The sequence below is a fragment of the Aulonocara stuartgranti genome (assembly GCF_965226115.1).
Source record: "Aulonocara stuartgranti genome assembly, chromosome: 3".
NCBI lineage: Eukaryota > Metazoa > Chordata > Actinopteri > Cichliformes > Cichlidae > Aulonocara > Aulonocara stuartgranti.
The window spans coordinates 74,413,995-74,429,929 of NC_138941.1; the positions used below are offsets into that span (position 1 = coordinate 74,413,995).

The following is a 15,935-nucleotide window of genomic DNA, read 5'->3' on the forward strand; positions in this document are numbered from 1 at the left end:
AGTCATAGTTTCACTGTAGGCATTGGAGTAAATGAGGAAAAGAAAATTAATGTAAAACTCCATTTTTTGAAGGGTTGGGGGGGAAGCTGCTCGGAGCTTGCACTTTGTTTCCTTGACTCTCTACAGCAGAGGTGAGCATGACCCACAGAGACATGGCGGACACACTAATGGGAACTACAGCAGGCTGAAATAAAGCGGACTGATCCTTTAAGGACGCTTTGAACCATCTGGATGCGAACGCACTCAGCCTGAGTTCCTCCTCTACAGCTAACGAGTAACTTTCCATTCTCCAGACAAACGTCCTCAGGTGGTTTGATTTGTCCGCAGGCCAAAACTCCGATATTTTATAAACTGTCACATGTAAGAAGCAGAAATGTTCTCAGTGTGATTTCTTCCAGTTGACTGTTGGATAATCTCTGCAGCTGTGGAACATTTTTCCAACCGGATGGTTCAAAGAGTCTTTGAGGATTGAGTAAATATCACTAGCAGGGCAAGTTTTAACCGTCCTCCTATGTTTTCAGATGTTTTATGTGCTGATTGCTGAGGAGAACAAACAGAGCTGCAGCTCGTTGTGGAAGATTCCTGACATGTGAAATGAGTCAGAGGCAGTTCAAACAGCCTGAATCATCGATCGGAGTGTTGACAGAGAGAAGATAAGGTGCTCAAACAGAGAGCGATGAAGACGAGCAGGAACAAACACAACCTGAACATCTGTTCCTCCATGAAACTCTCTTAAATTATACAAACACTGTCTGTCTGCTGGCAATGAAATGTGTGTGTTTAAGACGTACAGTAAATATACACATCAGAAACAAGTAGAACCAACATAGTGTCCAGTAAAGGCTTACCTCGTCTGTGCTCATTCCAGTGAAGTGCAATGATAAGATCCAGTACAAAGCTTGGTGTGGTTTCTCTAACTGACTATTCAGTTCAGCCTGTTGGCACTGGGTGTGAACCAAACCAAACACTTACTAGAGGTGGGAATCTCCATACAACTCACGATACGATATTATCACAATACTTAACGCACGATACAATATTATTGCAATTTTTTAAAATATTTTGCGATATTCAGATTCTGTCCATAAAGGTAAACATTAAATAAAAAAGTTTTAAACGTAATTAAAATAAAACATGTCTTAAATTAAAATAAGTAAACTGTCATGTTTATTGCTGCCAAAAAAAAGTTAAACACATTTGGACAGTGTCAGGATTCTTGCTCAGAAAAAGGATCAACATGCTCTGAAGTCAGAGCACAAAAACCTTTTTTGTAACAAAATATCGATTTCTGCTGTCCCTGTATCGATACATTATTAGCAAACAAAATATCACGATACTACACAGTATCGATTTTTCCCCCCACCCCTAACACTTACTGAGGATGGCGGACCTCAGGAGGTAGAGCAGGTCATCTTCTAATCAGAAGGTTGGTGGTTCAGACCCTGGCGGCTCCAGTCTTCATACCAAATATCCCCGGGCACGATGCTTACTCCACTAACTCCTCCACTAACTCCACCAGATAGTGGTGTCTAGCTGCTTCCTTCCAGGAATTTACTGACATATGTGAGTCCTTATGTTGATGTTGTGATTATTCTTCCATCATACTGAGGCTAGGATCATTATTCTCTCACTGATGAATTTGAACATTGTGGTGAAAAAGCAGACAGAAGAAATCTATGGAGCTGAACGGACCAATCACAGCGTTTGCAGCTGTGGCGACGTGTATTTCCATTTCCAGGGAGATGCACGTCAGGTTACAGCGTAGGGTTTCAAAGAGGCTTGCAGTTACAGCACAGTTTTTCCCGCTGAAGCATAAATCTTTAGTAACTCAGCTGAACCTCATACCTTTGTCAGGAACACCTGGACTTTATTGGAACACGTGGGCGAACAGCCACACTGACCGTTTTATTGGAACTGAGCTAATTTGGACCTTTTTATCTCTCAGCGGTGCCTGAAGGAGCATTTGGAGCAGGAACTGATTAATGACATCAATTTTAATGGGAAGATAGCATTCCTCTGTGAATTAATGCCTCCTGCTGATGACATACATGTGAAATTGTCCTCTAACAAACTGAGCTGAGCCACATGATGATCCTGGCTGCAGTGTGATGACAGAGGGAGGCATCCACGGACCCACACTTTGTCCCCTCACCTTTTCCAGGCAGTGTAACCAAGCTCTGGCCCGTTTGATCTGCAGCTGTCTCTGCTAAAGTTAGAACATCCTTTACGGCCCCAAAATCAGCCATAAATCTGCAGTTTTCTCCACATCCTGCACCAAAGTTTCCACAAAAAGAGAACACGTCATTGACTTTTTGCAGAATGAAAAAGCTCCATTGTTCTTGTTTGTTGTCTTTTAACAAGACTGAGCAAATGAAGTGACCCTCTGGAAGTACTTAAAGCACTGAGTGCGCGGGGTGTTTCATTAGTGCAGGCTGGTACGATGTGTGGTTTTTAGCCCTGATGTGGAGTCACATCACATGACATTCAGTACAAATCTTAATCTGCACCAGAGTCAAACGTTCGTTAGGTTTCTCTGCTCTTCCTGCACAGCCGGTCAGATGGTTGTTTTTAGATCTTTGAGATAAAAAATCGCACAAAGTTCAGCGAGCAGAAAAGCAGCAACTGAAGCAGAAGAAGGAGAGAGTAAAAGGCAGGAGAAGGAACGAGGAGTCGAGGAATGAGAGAGAAGAAAGGAGCGAGGAGGAGTGAGATAATCGGGTTTATTAGAGAGCAAGTCGCAGCACGAGACCACACACACCAACACACACGCAGCCCGACCGGCTCGTGTAAACATCCCGCCAGCGTTGTCATGGTAATTTCCGTGTCCTCGTCATGCACTCTTATCGCAGATGCACTGTTTACAGCGTGTGTGTTCCTTCCTTTGTATGTTTGTGAGGACCAGAGTGCAGCAGCGCGGGGACATTTCTGCTGGTCCGAGGATCCAGACCCCAGTCCTCGCAAACACAGGACTCTGTGTGTGTGTGTGTGTGTGTGTGCAGTTTACAGAGTCTATATGGATGTAAACCAAACACACACATGCTGAGGCTTTAATTGGCTCAGGCTGCGATGCTGATTAGAAACGCGTGTGCATAAACTTTATTCGTCCTCTGCGGTCGAGACTTGGAGCTCATAACTTCGGCAGCTTCAGAAAAACGAGTTAATGTGGCGGCTTGTAGAAAATCAACAAAAAGGAGACGAACCTGCAGGCTCGGCGATCTCGTGTCACATCACCGCAGGTTTCTGCGGCGTTTGCTATCACCTGACTGCGCATCCAGCACTTAAGATCCGAGGCCGTATCCCTGATCACATAGCATGACATCACAGCCCCGCGGTGTCAGAGGGAGCGGCGAGGCATTCAGGTGCTGCAGTAGATCAGATACATGAACCCGTGGACATCCTGAAGGGAGGAAAGACGAGAGCATACCAGAGGGGAGTGTCACTAAAACTGCTACACAACCTGAACCCTAAAATTATGTCAGCGGCAAAACCTGCTGTTCCTCTAACATCCCTGCACACCACCAGGCTAAAAATGTCCAACTGCAGTAAAAGTACTTGGACTTTGGCAAAGCCTGTGAACATCTGACATGCCGTCAAATAAAAACACTGCAGATGCTCTTTAGACTCACACAGAGAAACAGAGTCAGGCTTGTATATTTATAACAGACTAAACATAATAATACAACATGAGCACATGTGTATATGAAGCGTATATGAGCTGAAGCGTTTTCTGATCAGTGTTTGCTTAGGTGGTGGAGTTCCACAGGGCTCTGTCATCCATCCCTTTTGTTTTTAAAGCCACTACATGTTTATCACTTTATAAGTCAGTTTGGTTTTATATCTCATAACTCAGGCTTACATTTTGCAGCATTTGAAGTGTCGGGGCTTCCATGACTTACAGGCGGGTGTAGCTGCTAGCTTGTCTGCTAGGCTTCACCTTAGCTGGTACCTGAACTGGTCCTCTGGACTGTTTGTGTGCTCTTGGAGTCTTTTAGAGCATTTCTAATGCAGTTCTTTGACCAATGATATGGCTGCTGTGTGGTTAATGGTGAGATTGTAGGATTTTAGTTGCTTGTCACTGAGCACGAAGTCTGTGGATGCAGCTCGATAGCCAGTCAAGCTAGCTGATAGCATAGCACTTGAACCTCTCGTGCTCTAACTGCACTAACATGGCAGCCACACTACTAATGTTGAGACTCAACTCTGTGTCTTGGTTTTTCGTGGTTTCCTAGGATTTATTAGTACAATAGCAGACCCAAAAGTAGAAGCACCGTAAGTGTTTCTACTGCTTTCCTAAGTTTAGAAGTTTATCGGAGCTCCCCGTGAAGAAATAAGAGGCCCGTGTGTGCGTGAGGAGACGCTGACCTTCTTCTCCTGAGCATATCACACTGGCAGAGGTCACATTTTCATCATGTTTTCCACTCTTGGCGTTGGAGCGTCTGCTGCAGCAGATTAATCATCACACAGTGAGCTCTCGACTCGGCGCTCGCTGCTCATCTGTGTCCGTGAGCTTCGTACAGGCGCCCTGAGACACCCGGGGAGAATTACAGACGGCTTCATTCCTCAGCTGCTGCCAAGCAGAACGATGGAAGGGCCGCTTTCCCTTTCTCCACGCTGTAATCACACACACACACACACACACACACACACACACACACACACACACACACAGTCAGGCGCTCCAACTGTTTAAATCTGCCTGTCGGTTAATTAAAACGAGAAGTGACTGAAGCTATTAGAGCAAATGAATGACGAGACTCTGTGTGTGTGTGTGTGTGTGTGTGTGTGTGTGTGTGTGTGTGTGTGTGTGTGTGTGTGTGTGTGTGTGTGTGTGAGAGACGCAGGCAGGTCAGTGTGTTTTTTCACACCACTACAGATTATTAATCTGGTTAAAGAGAGCTGATGAAGTGTAACTGACGTGGACTCACAAACACACACACACTCTCTCCAGAGCTGTATTTGTGTGTGTGTGTGTTTTGTCTGCCTGTTTTGTGAGGACCATGGTTAGATCTAGACCTTATAAGGACATCAGACCTACAAGTGTCCGTTTGAAGGTTCAGATCACAGACTGTAAGAACAGTTTTTCACTTTGAAGCCTGAACTTTGGATGATTTATTCATCCTTCAGTCTGCAGGTCGACGATCCTTTAGAAAAACAATATTTAAGATTGTATGGACGATTCTTTCTTCTTTCTTTGTCTTAAAGCTGTGCGATCAGAGGTTTTAATAGTTAGTGTGGACCGTCCCCCACACCTCTAAAGCTAACACTCATTTTACCTCGTACGCCACTTTAATCGTAAATGGTCCAGTGCAGCTTTAATCCTGGAAATACAAGTATAATATGTGTTTTTCCCCATGATAGAGAAATTCTGCTGTAGTAAATGACAGAAACCTAAAGTGTAAGAAATGAGTGTGTCAGCAGTTCTGTAGCTCATTACTGTCATTATAAAACTGAAAGGTTTTGTTAGATAACACAAAATCTCTTTTTTTGTCTTTTACTTAATTTACTGTGGACCCATTGCATTAAAAAAAATAAAGAGATTTCTTTCTGATCTCTTTTAGGGCTGTTCGATATAACGATATATCCGATGACATTCACATTACGCTATCGTTTGTTTCGTGGTGTCGCAAATGTGCATTTTTTGTATATTTTTTTTCATCGTTTTATATGAAAAAAATACAAAACAACATCTTGTTTTTATTTGTATTTATTTCTTAGGGTTCTCTCTTTCTCTCATATTTAATATAAACACACTGCGGCCGGCAAGCGACTGTTTTTATGCGTTGACGGTAAAACCATCGCGTGGCTCCTGCGTCTGCTTGTTTATTTTCCACATAAACCTTTTCACAATAAAGCTCAAGATCCTGTTGAAATTTGTCTGCTAGGCTTCATCTTAGCTGGTACCTGAACTGGACCCCTGGACTGTTTGTGGGCTCTTGGAGGCTTATAAACATTTCTAATGCAGTTATCTGACCAATGATATGGCTGCAGTGTGGTTAATGCTGAAATTATAGGATTTTATTTGCTTGTTGCTGAGCACTTTGGCCTAAAAGTCTGTTGAAATTTAAAAAAATAAACTGAATCAAGTGAAAGAGTACACAGAGTGTTTACAGATGAAAAGCAAAAAAAATAAACCTTAGACTCGAACCTTAGAACTTTTCCCCGCAGCTCGGGGGTAATTAATAAATAATACATACTCACAAAGAAAATGTCTAAAAATGTATAGTTTCATTCATCGGTCAAAACAACTAACTCCAGGTGCACGACCTGCAAAAAAAAAAGTGAAATCCAGAGATTCACAGAATTTACAGAAAATGTAAACGATGTGTGATATATATCGTTGCCGGGACGATAAATGTCTTATATCGGGATATGAGCTTTTGGTCGTATCGCACAGGCCTAATTTCTTTGTTGGTCTGTTACTTGGTTACTTTGCTGTAGTGTTATTAGCAGAGACAGGGAGAACTTTATTAGTTACACAAAGTGTGAAATGTGAAAATACAGTTAAAGGTCTAAACTTTAATGTCGTGCAGGCCAGCAGGCCAGATTGGAGCTTTACAAGGCCCGTTTCTGGCCCCTGGGCCTTATGTTTGACAGCCCTGGTCTGCACAAGATGCAACCTTTTTTTTTAACCGTATGCCCTTTGTAAATAAGAATATTATAGTCTGGATGAAGCCAAGTCAAAACAAAGTTATTATATTTTTTTCGGCACAGCCAGCCTGAAGTGTCTTCACAGTCTCCGTTCACGTGGAGACGTTCCTACACGACTGACAAATGTCCTCCGTGGTTTGAATAAAGTAACTGTGAGAACTAATCTTTTAAAAAAGCAAATCTGTAATAATAACAAAGGCCAGTTTCCATAATATTGGATTTTATAAGCCTAAACACTCCAGCCTAACAAAAGTCATCGTGTGGGATTTATGTTATTTTGAAAGCATTCATCCATCACAGCCAATAGCTGCAAGCGACACAGACACTAAACAGGAAGTGAGCCACATAAAAATGTAAAAAATGTCAGTCGGGCCTCAAATGTTTCCACGCGCCTCCGCCCGCCTCACTAAGCCGTCACGATGATTTTATTGATGTATTTGTATTATTTTGAAGGCACCTGGATGTCACAGTCAGCAGAAATGAACAAAGGTGCGTATTAAACAAGCGCTGCTAAAGAGGAAGTGAGATCACATCTCAGAAAACGCCCCCATCAGTGCTTCCAGCTGTGCTCGTGACACGCTAAATTTAAGCTTGCAGCAGAGCGGCGCGCTGATTTATGCAGAACTACAGCACCAAGACGTTTACGTTGTTTGGATGTAGGCAGTAACATCAAAGCCTAAGCTGAGGCCTGTCATATTAAAGGTGGGGGAACACCACCCTCCCATGTAAACGAGTCCTGCAGCAGTGAAACCAGCACGCTTAGATTTATCGCTCTCTTTCTGCGGCTCTGAGCTCTGACTGAAAACAGAAATCCTCAGAAAACAGCAGCATTAATGTTGTATTTGTATGGGACTACTTTCTGCAGAGGACTGATATGAACGTATGGTGGTTGTGGAGGTCTAAGAGGCTTAGGAAGAGGGGAAAAGTGTGAGAAACGTCTGCATTTTTCACCGTGTGTGTCAGGGTTAAGCCTCCTGAGCCTCTCTCCTCCAACGCTGATTACACACCATCACTCACGGCAGATATTACACATGTGCAGGCATGCTTCGAATGTGTGTGTTTGTCGGGGTGTAGCCTGGTCTTCTTCACCTGTCCTCCTTCCTCCACAGAGACACGCAGAGGGAGAAAGAAGCCCTTGTGTTGTATGACCGTCTGTGTTTTTACTTTCCCTGATTGAAGCCGCTGAAAGACCTCCTGTGGGTCGTCTGGCTGAACCTGCTGACTTCCAGTGAAAAATCAGAGCTCATATCAGAGCGCCGCCTTCAGCTGATCTGGTTCTGTTGCTCCGTCTGAGGCCTCCGTGAGTTTCTCTGTCTGCCGGAGTCACCGAGCGGTTCTGATGGTTTCAGGGGTTTGTTGAGCTTCCAGTGGTTGTGGACGCGAGTGCACAAGTTCACGCGGTTTTCCAAACGCTTTTTCAAAAGCTTTCAGAGACACCTAGGTGTTTTCAAAAGAGGTCGTAAAAGACGTGATTTTTAAAAAAGACTTTAAGGAGCTCTGGACACGTGGGATGTTTTCAAAGGGGCATTTTAGTAAAATTGAAGAGTTTTTGCATTAAATACAAGTGTGTTGGAGGCATCTGAGTGGCTGAGAGGCTTTGAGACACCTTGACTGATGATTTGAAGGCTTCAGGCTGACTTTTAGGAGGTTTTAAGCTTTATAAGGTTGGAAGAAGCTGTTTTACAGGTGGTTTGAAGAGCATTTAGGAGAACTTTGGAGGAATTTCTAGGGAATTTAGGGGCCTTTTTAGAGGTTTTGAAAAACTTATAGGAGGCTGCTGGGACCATTGAGTCTGAAAAGATTCCCAAGTGGCATCACTGCTGTTTGAGGAACTTGTTGATAACCTCGAGGGGTTTTACAGATAACTTTAATGCAGTTTCAAAACATTATATTTTATTTTTAAGAGGAATCGAGGGACCTTTAACACATCTAGGCTTCAAAGAACCATCAGGAGGTTGTTGTGTTCTTACATTACCAGTTTGTTGTGGTCATTTGGGCGACTGTTAAGAGGCTTTTTGAGATCTTTAGAAGGTTGTGGGGGTCCATTGGGAGTCTCATGACTTGAAGGTATGTTGAGGACCTTAGGAGGGTCTTTTAAAAGGTTTTAAGCAAACTTTTAAGAGGTTTTAAATAACATTTGCAGCTGTTTTAAGAGGTTTGGAAACACTTCTAGGAGGCTGCTGGGATCTTTAAAACGGTCCAAGAAGTCTCGAAAGGTCCCAAGTGACGTCAGTGCTGCTTGAGGACGTTGCTGACAAACTCAAGGAGGGTGTTTGAGGAATGTTTTAAGGGGCACAAGCAAGCATGTCGTTGGAGCATTTGAGGGGAGTGTGGTGACTTGCCTGTAGAGGACTACGTCGAGGTTTTAAAGGAGTGCTCAGTAGGTTTGCTGAAGACCTGCAGTGGGATGAACTTTGGGTGATTTTTAGAGGATGTTTTATTTGCCCAGGACTTGCTGACTGTTGCTGTCTGTGTTTCAGATGTGCTGATGAACACCAAGCTGGCCACATCTGACCTAAGATGGACGAGCTACCCTGCTGATGACTCGCAGGTACACATCAAAGCTAATCTGTTAGCTTATAGCTAACACTCTGCATTGCTTTGAATGAAAAGCTCACCTATGATCCGTCTCTGTCCTCAGTGGGAGGAAGCGAGCTCGAGGGACGATCAGCAAAACACTGTGCGGACCTATGAGATCTGCACCATCACTAGCACTTCTTCCTATTGGCTGAGGACGCGCTGGATCCCTCTGAAGGCGGCGACCACGGTCTACGTGGAGATCTGGTTGGTGGAAATCACAGGTCGTTTGATGTTGATTAACGCGGAGAAACGAATATAAGCTCTGAACGTGTCGACGCAGGTTTTCCATGATGGAGTGTTCCAGTCTGAGGCAGCCGTGTAAAGAGACCTTCAACCTGTACTACTACCCGTCAGAGGCTGACGACGCCACGCTCACCAGCCCGGCCTGGATGGAGAACCCTTACATCAAAGTGGCGACAGTCGCCGCCGACCACCTGATGCTGCGTGACGCCAGGGGCCGCCCTAATGTCAAGGTGCTGCGGCTGGAAGGACTGCGTAAGGCGGGGCTTTACCTGGCCTTCCAAAGCCAGAGCGCCTGCATGGCGTTGCTCTCTGTGCGTGTGTTCTACAGGAAGTGCCCGCCCCTGCGCCGCGCCTTCGCCTCTTTTCCTGAAACCGTCCCCCACTCGCTGGTGGAACAGGTAACCATAGCAACAGTGGAGTCTAGCGTTCTTGTACATAACAAGCTCACCTTTGAGTTTAAAAATAAAAGCACTGTAACTGAAGCTTTTGTGTCTACGAGCTTTTATTTTGACATTCTGCTGCAGGCTCAGGGTGTGTGCGTGGAGAATGCCGTGACGCCGCCTGGCGAGCAGTCACAACCTCCCAGCATGCTTTGTGGTGAAGACGGGGAGTGGGTAGGACAGCCGACGTCCAGCTGCGCCTGTCGTCCTGGATACGAAGCAGGAGAGACCGACGTACGCTGCAGAGGTGAGAGTGCAGTCCATAAAACAAAAGACCTCCTGTTAGTTTTCAAAGTAAAAGCGTCATCACTGAGATGGAACGAATGAATCCGGCACATTCGAAGGCCCGAGCCGAGACCTCGGGTTCACCGTCACGACTTGAACTCACTAACAGCTCCGACCATCATTTGTTTTACAAAGTAAAAGCTTCTCCTGTGCGCCGCTTCATTATCAGCACTTAAAATTCTTCGTGGTCAGAACTGCGAGTCCGAGTAAACAGAGAGGAGAAGCTGGAGGCGATTAGAGGGAGAGAGAGCGACGTGTTGACAGTGTGAGAGCGAGCAGAGCAGGGGCCCCAAAGTAAAGCAGGATAAAACTCAGCAGTAATCAGATTACTCTCAGTGTTACAGCTTTACTCAGTAAACACTTTAAATCTGAGGGAAATGGAAACATAAGAAAGTGTTTCTCTTCCCCACCATGAGCTCAGATCACAACGTTTGTTTACATATAACCAGATTATAACCAGATTACAGTCGTTGTCTTACGGCGTGTAAGAGGATTCCTGAAACGTATCAGTAAACAAGGATTACTGTTTCTGTAATCAGCACAGGCATCAGAGGAAGCCGTCACTTCCACAATAAGACCGCAGTTGTTTGACAATAGACATCACACTGCTGCCAAACATTACATTTTGTAATGTTTTTATTTATGATTGTTATTAAAGTTATAATGAGAAGCAAACTGATCTTAAAATTAAAAAGAGTCAAAGATTTATAGACAAACAATCTGAAATAAAAAAGCTTTAATTGTTTATATTTTGGTATAACTGTACCTGACTGTCTGACTGTGATACAATATTATTATTATTATTAGTAATATTAGTCCTACAAATCTTATTAAAGTCAAAATAGTCACAATACAGAAGTTAAATCACTTAAATTACAAAAGGTTTTGAAGAAAAAAGTAAAATGGTGTTGATGGAGTTTACAATAAAGTTTGTTTAATATTGTAACAAAACAGACAAATCTGTTGTGTATTAGTACGTTAATTGTTTCAGCAAATCAGCAGTTTTATTAAAACTTGCAACATGTTGAAAAATAACTGTCAACAGTTACAAATAAATGAATGTCTCAGTTCATCAAGGTGATTACAAACAGCTGTTGTGTTTTTATACGAAATTCAACTGAATTTCTAAAACTAAATTGTATTTATTAACAAAATTAGTAGAAAGTGAGTTTTTAAAAGTGTAAACGTAATATTTTTATGAAAAACATCCAAAAAATGAAAATGTATTATTTAAAGAAACTTCTGTTTTAAAGTTATAACGAGTCAAATGTTAAAGTCCTTTAATTAAGAAACATGTAGATTTAATTTAATGTTATAAAAACATTTGTTGCGTTTGAACTGAATATAATGAAAATAAGATGTGAGATTTTAGAGAAAAAGAGTTGAAAATATGTAGGAAACTTTGACCGAGATTAAAGAAAAGAAATGATCATTTCTCTGATTCTATCCTGAAAGTCAATGTTTAAAACGGTTTGTTAAAAAACAGGCACACTTAGGACACTGTTAACAGTAACTATAGTAACTATTGTTAAGTAAATGACAGGAAGCGGTGTGGGTCACAGTAGAGGAGTGGCTGTGTCAACAAGTGTTCAGCTTCTTACAGTGAGTTTATAATCCACTTTTCACACACAGTCACAAACTGCTGCGCAGTGACTAAAATCACAGTCTGTGCAAACGAAATATGGTTCATGCTGTTATTCATGAAGCTTCACACCAGCTGAAAAACAGAGAAGCACGTGATTATTTGTCATTAAGATGTTCCTTTATTTACTTTTCAAACGTAGCTGAAAATTCTGTTACTTTTAGGTTTAAAGTTGAAAGTTTTAGGAGATTTCTAAAATAGTTGTGTTACACTTTGATAAATTGTTGTTAAAGTATTCGGGGAGTCTCGCGCCGTGCCGGCTCCTTCACGCCGCTCAGGCGTCCTTTCAGAATAAGACTGGCGGTGTGGGGGATGGTGGAGGCCTGAAGGAGAAAGTTATTATTGAGCTGTCGTTGAAGTCGTGTGCAGCTGTTTACTTTAATGAGTAAGTGAGAGGGGTTGTGGGTAAACTGCAGGAGCAGCTGCTGCGGTGTTTCTCTGGAGGAAACGCGCTGTAATCGGAGTCCGTCCTGCCTCCGCGCTCGCCGCACGTTTCCGTCCTGTTTCCACGCTTCCTCTCCTCTCCGCCATCGCCGCGGGATGAAAGCAGAGCGAGGTCGACGCGGGCCGCAGACGGCTTGGTTGTCCAAGTTTCCTGTTATTCTGTGTGAGGTCAAAGGTCAGCTGACTGCGAGCGGGAAGCGCTGCAGCGGCGACAGCAGAAGCAGCGACGTCCTCTGCTTGTCTCTGCTTCTGAGGGAGGGGGAGGGGCAAGAGCCAGGCTGAGTGAAGAGGTCAGAGGTTAACTAGCGCTGCTTAAGCAGAGTGTGTGCATGTGTGTGTGCTTACTCCCGTGCTTGGCAGGGGAGGCCAGTGATGACATCATGGCAGCACTTTCCACATCCTGTTGAAGCCAAGGTCACTTCCTGTCTCTTATTGTCTGTGAGTCTGCACTCCTCCCTTCATCCCTTCATCCCTCTGCGGTGTTCCTGATCCCAGCTCTGAGCATTACTCACATTCCAGGCCAGAAACCCACAGAGCCAAACCTCTCTGCTTTCACTCTCTGCTCTTTTTAACATAATCATGTGTTCATTCTTTAATATTTCCTATAAATGAACCATTTTTAGTTTCCAACCATTTTTAAACCTCAGTGACAGAAATTGACCTCTACGTCACAAACATGTTTCATTTCTAATAAAAGGCTCCAGATGTTCATAAACATCTGTTTGCTGGAGTGTGCATGAGCAGGAGAGGCGGGTGTGTTTCTTTGGGACTGTTTGATCTCTTTCGGGGACGACCACTGACGGGTTTGAGCTGTTTCTGGACACACTGAGCTGCTTTTACTGCTTCGAGGTTCACTGTCATGTTTGAGTGGAACATTTGCTTTAGTTGGGACTCGCTGGCACGCCTGATACCTTCATTGTTGGTTTTAGTCCCATTGTTCTGAAGCCTCGTCTTTTTAGAGCCTGAGGCCAGGAGGCAGCAGCCTGTGTGAGCTCTGACTAACAATACAACAGCTCAAATCTTCTCTGACTGACTCAAACTGGTTGTGTTCAGACAACAGGTCACATTCAATGTTTTTACGGTTTGTAGAACTAATTATTACTAAAAGCTCTTTATAAATGCAACTGCAAAGCAGTGTGACTACATTTTATTGCTTCAAAATAATGTTCGTATAATATTCGCGTTTTGGCTGCTGTCACGTTCAAATAAAATTCTGGAATTTCACACAAAAATGGAGCCCAGCTGTCTTTTAGTCCAATTAACCTCACAGCAGTTTATTATTGGTCAGATAATTGTATTAGAAATGCTCCAAAAGGCTCCAACGGCACAAATACAATCCAGAGGTCCAGTTCAGGCTGCCTGCCATAGAACCCACATCGCTAATAATTTAAACTTTAATCCTTTTTTAAGCCTAACCAGTTTAAACAGGTGCGGTACAAAAATAGTAGACCCCCCCATAGATGAAGCAATAAACATCCAGTGCATTTACAAGCAGAATTAAATGAAACCTAATTAAAAAGTAGAGGACCAATAACAGAGCCCTGTGGAACTCCACCACCTGTGAGAAAACACTCTGATGTCAGCTCTGGTTTCTGTAACGCACATTAATCTGAGCTTTTTACTGCATTCAGAAAACAGTTGTTTGGATGTAAAACGCTTCAGGTCATACCTTCAGAGGCTTATTATACACGTGCAATCATGTTCTTTTTACTTAAACACCCTGCTGTTCTCTGCACTCTATGATTATACCTGGTCTATTGTTGATATAGGCCTGACTCATTAAACCACAACACGTCGCTCTGTGTGTAACTGAATCTTGTTATTTTTTATATCAGGTTGTAAACATGCTGTAGAGTTGAAATTTTAACATGGAAGTCTATGAGCACTGGCACGCTGCTGGAGCCCCTAGTGGACAATAGAGGAAGTGCGGTTTTTGTAGCGCTTCTGGAGATCTGATGTGTGTGCACATGTGGGTTCAGGCTAATGGTGAAGGTGGACAATCCCATATGTGTGTGTGTTTTTAGAGGTGAATGCTAATTCTAAGCCTTTGTCTCCAGCCTGTCCGTCCGGTCATTTTAAAGCCGAGTCAGGACCTGTTGGCTGCAGCTCCTGTCCAGCCAATAGCAACACAAGAATCCCAGGCTCCGCCTACTGCCCGTGTCACTCTGGTTTCTATCGAGCCGACTCGGACCCGCCGCACAGTGCCTGCACACGTAAGTCCCTCTGCTTTTCATTTAATTTTCTTTATTATTGTAATTTCTGACAACACTGAAACCTCTTGTCCTACATTTCCCATCATGCAGCTGGAGAGTGTCTTTCACTAGGACCTCGCCTCTAGTCTCCACAGACTGACGTGATGTAATTTGTTATTAAATAATCTGGAGACCACTTTAAACTCTGTGTAAACTCTGGACCACAAACACACACACACACACACACGCGCACACACACACACGCGCACACACACACGCGCGCACACACACACACACACACACACACACACACACACACACACGCGCACACAGGGCTCTTTGCCAACAAGCCTCCACGCCTCTTTAAGTACCCCGACCCACCCCTTTAACTACATCCCCTCAGGCAACAGCAATTAGGCAAATTAATAGGCTCATTACCTCTTTGTGCTTGTGTCCGTGTGTGTGTAATGTCGAGGTCTTACAGGTAACGACTGCGCACACGCACACACACAGGTCTCAGGTTACTCTGATGTTTGTGTGGAGGCAGGAAGTTCTTATCTCTCAGCTCCTCCATCAGTCTGCAGACAAAGAAGAAAAACTCATTACGCAGGAATGAAAACAGGCCGCCTGACTCTCAGGTATCAGCCTGCCTGAGAGTTGCTGCTCAGGGAAAAAAACGTAGATGATGTTGAGCGTCTGACAGGTGATACTCAGCAGGCACTGACCTGTGACCTTTGACCTCCGCAGAGCCTCCCTCGGCTCCTCGCTCCCCGGTGAGTCAGCTCAATGACACCATGGTGACTTTGGAGTGGAGCGAGCCACTGGACCGCGGAGGACGACATGACCTGACCTACAGAGTCCTGTGCTCCACCTGCGGGCCCGCCACTGCCACCAAGGTACGCCACCGCCATCTCTGTCACCATTAGCACCAGTCTGAGCTGTCAGATCTGACCCCGCCCCTTTTCTTCTTTCTCCTCTTCAGGTCACTTCCTGCTTCCCATGTGGCGACAGCGTTCTTTACCGGCCGGCGCAGAACGGCCTGACCCAGCGGCGTGTCGTCGTCTGGGGGCTCCGCCCACAAACAAAGTACATCTTCACCATCCAGTCGCTAAATGGCGTGTCTGCACTCAGCCACTCAGAGCCAGCCTCCAGCAAGCTCAACATCACCACCAGTAGAGATGGTACAGATACACACTACATTACCCAGAATTCTTTCGTGCACACAAACGTAATGATCAGTGAATGATGGTCTGTGTTTCTGTAGTTCCTCCTCCAGTATCTGGTCTGAGGAGGGTGGAGGCCTCAGAGAGCAGTCTATCTTTAGAGTGGAGCGTCCCAGTTGTGCACAACCAGTACAAGATCCTGGACTACGAGCTGCGCTACAGCCCTGAGGTATACACACATGCGTGCATCACTAGGACCTCTATGCTAAGTTAACCCTGAAGTAGGGCTGCTCAATTA

The 15,935-nt window shown here is 44.3% G+C and overlaps 1 protein-coding gene across 1 annotated transcript in view; it reads left to right on the forward strand.

The window, feature by feature from the left end:
- ephb4b (eph receptor B4b) overlaps positions 1-15,935 on the forward strand; it is a 230,111-nt gene that overhangs the window by 201,947 nt on the left and 12,229 nt on the right. The window contains exons 3-10 of the mRNA XM_082528365.1: positions 9,129-9,199; positions 9,290-9,432; positions 9,509-9,869; positions 9,996-10,158; positions 14,340-14,495; positions 15,222-15,370; positions 15,457-15,655; positions 15,739-15,866. Coding sequence (XP_082384491.1) covers positions 9,129-9,199; positions 9,290-9,432; positions 9,509-9,869; positions 9,996-10,158; positions 14,340-14,495; positions 15,222-15,370; positions 15,457-15,655; positions 15,739-15,866 — 1,370 coding nt within the window. The remainder of the gene's footprint in view (positions 1-9,128; positions 9,200-9,289; positions 9,433-9,508; positions 9,870-9,995; positions 10,159-14,339; positions 14,496-15,221; positions 15,371-15,456; positions 15,656-15,738; positions 15,867-15,935) is intronic.